The sequence below is a fragment of the Oncorhynchus kisutch genome, unplaced genomic scaffold (genome assembly GCF_002021735.2).
Source record: "Oncorhynchus kisutch isolate 150728-3 unplaced genomic scaffold, Okis_V2 scaffold3965, whole genome shotgun sequence".
NCBI lineage: Eukaryota > Metazoa > Chordata > Actinopteri > Salmoniformes > Salmonidae > Oncorhynchus > Oncorhynchus kisutch.
Window position 1 is genome coordinate 130,001 of NW_022265910.1, and position 7,500 is coordinate 137,500.

The window sequence follows — 7,500 nt, forward strand, 5'->3', positions numbered from 1 at the left end:
TAGCCTCAACCCTAACCTCAATCCTAACCTCAGCTCTAGCCTCAATCCTTACCTCAGCTCTAACCTCAACCCTTACCTCAATCCAAACCTCAGCTCTAGCCTCAACCCTTACCTCAGCTCTAGCCTCAACCCTTACCTCAGCTCTAGCCTCAACCCTTACCTCAGCTCTAGCCTCAATCCTAACTCCAACCCTAACCTCAAACCTTACCTCAGCTCTAACCTCAACCCTTACCTCAGCTCTAGCCTCAACCCTTACCTCAGCTCTAGCCTCAAGCCTAACTCCAACCCTAACCTCAAACCTTACCTCAGCTCTAACCTCAACCCTTACCTCAGCTCTAGCCTCAACCCTAACTCCAACCCTAACCTCAACCCTTACCTCAGCTCTAGCCTCAACCCTTACCTCAGCTCTAGCCTCAATCCTTACCTCAGCTCTAGCCTCAACCCTTACCTCAGCTCTAGCCTCAACCCTAACTCCAACCCTAACCTCAACCCTTACCTCAGCTCTAGCCTCAAGCCTTACCTCAGCTCTAGCCTCAACCCTAACTCCAACCCTAACCTCAACCCTTACCTCAGCTCTAGCCTCAACCCTAACTCCAACCTAACCTCAACCTTACCTCAGCTCTAGCCTCAACCCTAACTCCAACCCTAACCTCAACCCTTACCTCAGCTCTAACCTCAACCCTAACTCCAACCCTAACCTCAACCCTTACCTCAGCTCTAGCCTCAACCCTAACTCCAACCCTAACCTCAACCCTTACCTCAGCTCTAGCCTCAACCCTAACTCCAACCCTAACCTCAACCCTTACCTCAGCTCTAGCCTCAACCCTAACTCCAACCCTAACTCCAACCCTTACCTCAGCTCTAGCCTCAAACCTTACTCCAACTCTAGCCTCAACCCCGGCCTCGGTCTCTCAGCCACAGCTCCAATCCAAAGGTAAGCTTCCAACCCTATATCAAACCCTTGCTTGCTCGGGCGCTTTCTTCAGCCTCAACCCTACACTGAGTCTTAAAGCTCCTTTCTTCAGCCTCAACCCTACACTGAGTCTTAAAGCTACACCTCAACCCTACACTGAGTCTACACTGAGTCTACACTGAGTCTTAAAGCTACACCTCAACCTCACGTACACCGTTTTTATTGTTGTTTCCAGTGGTACCATTTGATCGTGACAACGTCTGAGTCTGCTGTGTGTAACTTGATAAAAGTTACTACACTGAGTCTTATAGCTCCACCTCAACTCTACACTGAGCCTTATAGCTCCACCTCAACTCTACACTGAGCCTTATAGCTCCACCTCAACTCTACACTGAGCCTTATAGCCCCACCTCAACCCTACACTGAGCCTTATAGCCCCACCTCAACCCTACTCTGAGCCTTATAGCTCCACCTCTCAAGCCACAGCTTCAGACCCAGAAAGCAAACTGTATTTCATATTTTTTTGGGGGGTGTGGGCTATTTTACCCCCTTTTTTCTCCCCAATTTTGTGGGGAGAAAAATACCCAAAAGGTCATGCGTTGTCTGAAACATGACCCGCCAAAACCTTGCTCCTTAACACCCGACCTCTGAACCCGGAGGCCAGCCGCACCAATGTGTCAGAGGAAACACTGTTCAACTGACGACCGTCGTCAGCCTGCAGGCGCCCGGCCCGCCACAAGGAGTCACTAGAGAGCGATGAGCCAAGTAAAGCCCCACCCCCCGGCCAAATCCTCCCCTAACCCGGATAACGCTGGGCCAAATGTGCGCCGCCCTATGGGACTCCCAGTCACGGCCGGATCTGACAAAGCCTGGGATCGAACCCGGGTCTGTGGTAATGCCTCAAGCACCCCGAAGCAGTGCCTTAGCCCGCTGCTGTAGGCCACAAAACATATTTTTTTAACATTCATGTGGTATAGAAGGCTATTTTTAGACCCACCTATAGATCTCAGTACTGTGTCATGTCATAAAAACTCTCTCTCCTCTCCTCTCCCCCTCCCTCTCTCTCTCCCCCCTCCCTCTCTCTCTCACCTAATGACATCACAGTATCCCACACAGACACAGACACACACACAGTCTACTTTAGACATATTCATGTGAATTCCTAGACAGCCACCATGAGACTGATCTGTGTGCGACACTAAAACCTGACCCAGGAACTGTGTTTCTTAAATTTTTAATGTTTAATCTTTTCGTTTTAAAACATTTTGGGGTGGAAAATATACGTATATATATATATATATATACAGTACCAGTCTAAAGTTTGGACACCTACTCATTCAAGGGTTTCTCTTTATTTTGACTATGTTCTACATTGTAGAATAATAGTGAAGACATCAGAACTATGTAATAACACATATGGAATCATGTAGTAACCAAAAAAATGTTAAAACAAATTAAAAATATATTTTATATTTGACATTCTTCAAAGTAGCCACCACTTTACCTTGATGACAGCTTTGCAACCTCTTGGCATTCTCTCCACCAGCTTCATGAGATAGTCACCTGGAATGCATTTAAATGAACAGGTGTGCCTTGTTAAAAGTTAATTTGTGTAATATCTTTCCTTCTTAATGCATTTGAGCCAATCAGTTGTGTTGTGACAAGGTAGGGGTGTTATACAGAAGACCTATTTTACCTATTTGGTAAAAGACCAAGTCCATATCATGGCTCAAATAAACAAAGAGAAAGGACAGCCCATAAATGTGTATATATTTCTCTACCTATATAAATGTGTATATATTTCTCTACCTATATAAATGTGTATATATTTCTCTACCTATATAAATGTGTATATATTTCTCTACCTATATAAATGTGTATATATTTCTCTATACCTATATAAATGTGTATATATTCTCTACCTATATAAATGTGTATATATTTCTCTACCTATATAAATGTGGTATATATTTCTCTACCTATATAATGTGTATATATTTCTCTACCTATATAAATGTGTATATATCGTCTAGCTCTACCTATATAAATGTGTATATATTTCTCTACCTATATAAATGTGTATATATTTTCTCTACCTATATAAATGTGTATATATTTCTCTACCTATATAAATGTGTATATATTTCTCTACCTATATAAATGTGTAATATTTCTCTACCTATATAAATGTGTATATATTTCTCTACCTATATAAATGTGTATATATTTCTCTACCTATATAAATGTGTATATATTTCTCTACCATATATAAATGTTGTATATATTCTTCTCTACCTATATAAATGTGTATATATTTCTCTACTACATAAATGTGTATATATTTCTCTACCTATAAATGTGTATATATTTCTCTACCTATATAAATGTTATATATTTCTCTACCTTATAAATGTGTATATATTTCTCTACCTAGATAAATGTTGTATATATTTCTCTAACCTATATAAATGTGTATATATTTCTCTACCTATATAAATGTGTATATATTTCTCTACCTATATAAATGTGTATATATTTCTCTACCTATATAAATGTGTATATATTTCTCTACCTATATAAATGTGTATATATTTCTCTACCTATATAAATGTTGTATATATTTCTCTACCTATATAAATGTGTATATATTTCTCTACCTATATAAATGTGTATATATTTCTTACCTATATAAATGTGTATATATTTCTCTACCTATATAAATGTGTATATATTTCTCTACCTATATAAATGTGTATATATTTCTCTACCTATATAAATGTGTATATATTCTCTACCTATATAAATGTGTATATATTTTCTCTACCTATATAAATGTGTATATATTTCTCTACCTATATAAATGTGTATATATTTCTCTACCTATATAAATGTGTATATATTTCTCTACCTATATAAATGTGTATATATTTCTCTACCTATATAAATGTGTATATATTTCTCTACCTATATAAATGTGTATATATTCTCTACCTATATAAATGTGTATATATTTCTCTACCTATATAAATGTGTATATATTCTCTACCTATAATGGTATATATTCTCTACCTATATAAATGTGTATATATTTCTCTACCTATATAAATGTGTATATATTTCTCTACCTATATAAATGTGTATATATTTCTCTACCTATATAAATGTGTATATATTTCTCTACCTATATAAATGTGTATATATTTCTCTACCTATATAAATGTGTATATATTTCTCTACCTATATAAATGTGTATATATTTCTCTACCTATATAAATGTGTATATATTTCTCTACCTATATAAATGTGTATATATTTCTCTACCTATATAAATGTGTATATATTTCTCTACCTATATAAATGTGTATATATTTCTCTACCTATATAAATGTTAATATTGATAAATGTATCATAAGGAATAACGTTATAGGCTACAAAATATTAAAAATGAAAATTTTACTGTTTATAAAGCATGTGATCTTTTTCCCTGTAGCCTAATCCCTAAACCCCCACCCTCACCCGTACCAATGAAGGAGAGAAGAGGTGTGGATGGAGTGAGAGAGGAGGAGAAGAAAGTGGAGAGGAAGCGAGAGGAGGAGGAGGAGGAGGAGGTGAGAGAGGAAGAAGAGAGAGAGGATGAGATGTTGGTTTATCCTACTAACCTCAGTTGGGCTCAACCTAGAAGGTTAGTAAACGTTCCTGTCCTTCTTTATAGTCTAACGCTGTAGTACACAGTTAATACACACACGTTGTGACACTCGCGCACGCACACACACCACCCCCTTCACCCTGTTTATCCCTGTCTCTCCCACAGTGGCTGGTTGGTCAGGCTACCAGGCCCACACACCACCCTCTTCACCCTGTTTATCCCTGTCTCTCCCACAGTGGCTGGTTGGTCAGGCTACCAGGCCCACACACCACCCCCTTCACCCTGTTTATCCCTGTTTTTCCCACAAACACCCCATAATGACATCACAATACACCATAATGACATCACAGTATCCCATAATGACATCATAATACCCCATAACGACATCACAATTAATACCCCATAACGACATCACAATAAATACCCCATAACGACATCACAATACCCCATAATGACATCACAATACCCCATAACGACATTACAATAAATACCCCATAACGACATCACAATAAATACCCCATAACGACATCACAATAAATACCCCATAACGACATCACAATACCCCATAACGACATCACAATACCCCATAACGACATCACAATACCCCATAACGACATTACAATAAATACCCCATAACGACATCACAATAAATACCCCATAACGACATCACAATACCCCATAACGACATCACAATACCCCATAACGACATCACAATACCCCATAACGACATCACAATACCCCATAACGACATCACAATACCCCATAACGACATCACAATACCACATAACGACATCACAATACCCCATAACGACATCACAATACCCCGTAACGACATCACAATACCCCATAACGACATCACAATACCCCGTAACGACATCACAATACCCCATAACGACATCACAATACCCCATAACGACATCACAATACCCCATAACGACATCACAATACCCCGTAACGACATCACAATACCACATAACGACATCACAATACCCCATAACGACATCACAATACCCCATAACGACATCACAATACCCCATAACGACGAAGCAAAAACATGTTTTTAGAATTTTTAGCAAATTTCTAAAACATAAAAAAACTGAAATATCACATTTCAATAAGTATTCAGACCCTTTACTCAGTGCTTTGTTGAAGAACCTTTGGCAGCGATTACAGCCTCGAGTCTTCTTGGGTATGACGCTACAAGCTCGGCACACCTGTATTTGGGGAGTTTCTCCCATTCTTCTCTGCAGATCCTCTCAAGCTCTGTCAGGTTGCATGGGGAGCGTTGCTTTCAGGTTTCCAGAGATGTTCGATCGGGTTCAAGTCCGGGCTCTGGCTGGGCCACTCAATGACACTCAGAGACTTGTCCATGAAGCCACTCCTGTGTTGTCTTGGCTGTGTGCTTAGGGTCGTTGTTCTGTTGGAAGGTGAACCTTCGCCCCAGTCTGAGGTCCTGAGCACTTTGGAGCAGGTTTTCATCAAGGATCTCTCTGTACTTTGCCCCGTTCATCTTTCCCTCGATCCTGACTAGTCTCCCAGTCAATGCCGCTGAAAAACATCCCACAGCATGATGCTGCCACCACCATGCTTCTCCGTAGGGATGGTGCCAGGTTTCCTCCAGACGTGATGCTTGGCATTCAGGCCAAAGATGTCTGGTTTCATCAGACAGGAGAATCTTGTTTCTCATGGTCTGAGAGTCCTTTAGGTGCCTTTTGGCAAACTCAATACCCCAAACTCCAAGCGGGCTGTCATGTGCCTTTTACTGAGGAGTGGCTTCCGTTTGACCACTCTACCATAAAGGCCTGATTGGTGGAGTGCTGCAGAGATGGTTGTCCTTCAGGAAGTTTCTCCCATCTCAACAGAGGAACTCTGGAACTCTGTCAGAGTGACCATCAGGTTCTTGGTCACCTCCCTGACCAAAGACCTTCTCCCCCGATTGCTCAGTTTGGCCAGGCGGCCAGCCCTAGGAAGAGTCTTGGTGCTTCCAAAAATCTTCCATTTCAGAATGATGGGGGCCACTGTGTTCTTGGGGACCTTCAATGCTGAAGAAATTTTTTGGTACCCTTCCCCAATATCACACACAATCCTGTCTCTGAGCTCTATGGACATTTCTTTCTACCTCATGGCTTAGTTTATGCTCTGACATGCACTACCAATCTGTGGGACCATATATAGACAGGTGTGTGCCTTTCCAAATCATGTCCAATCAATTTAATGTATCACAGGTGGACTCCAATCAAGTTGTAGAAACATCTCAAGGATGGTCAATGGAAACAGGATGCACCTGAGCTCAATTTGGAGTCTCATCACAAAGGGTCTGAACACTTTAATTTGAAAACATTTCTAAAAACCTGTTTTCCCTTTGTCATTATGGGGTATGGTGTGTAGATAGATTTTTTGAATAGTCTGTAACCTAACAACATTTTTAAAATGTCAAGGGGTCTGAATGCACTGTACAGTGTTGTAACAATGTGCAAATAGTTAAAGTACAAAAGGGAAAATATATAAATATAAATATGGGGTTGTATTTACAATGTTGTTTGTTCTTCTCTTGTTGCCCTTTTCTTGTGGCAACAGGTCACAAATTTTGCTGCTGTGATGGCACACTGTGGTATTTCACCCAGTAGTTATGGGAATTTATCAAAATTGGATTTGTTTCAAATAATTTTTGGGTCTGTTTTATCTGAGGGAAATATGTCTCTCTAATATGTTCATACATTTGGCAGAAGGTTTGGAAGTGCAGATCAGTTTCTCTTGAGAGCCATGTCTGCCTACAGCAACCTCTCTTAATAGCAAGGTTATGCTCACTGAGTCTGTACATTGTCAAAGCTTTACTTAATTTTGGGTCAGTCACAGTGGTCAGGTATTCTGCCACGGTGTACTCTCTGTTTAGGGCCAAATAGCATTCTAGTTTGCTCAGTTTTTTGTAAATTATTTTCAA

General features: G+C 40.0%; 1 protein-coding gene across 1 annotated transcript in view; it reads left to right on the forward strand.

Annotated features, from left to right (window-relative positions):
* The window catches only part of LOC116372533 (uncharacterized), a 135,289-nt gene that overhangs the window by 103,157 nt on the left and 24,632 nt on the right, over positions 1-7,500 (forward strand). The window contains 2 exon segments of the mRNA XM_031821357.1: positions 1,149-1,171; positions 4,341-4,595. Of these exon segments, the coding sequence (XP_031677217.1) occupies positions 1,149-1,171; positions 4,341-4,595 (278 nt within the window).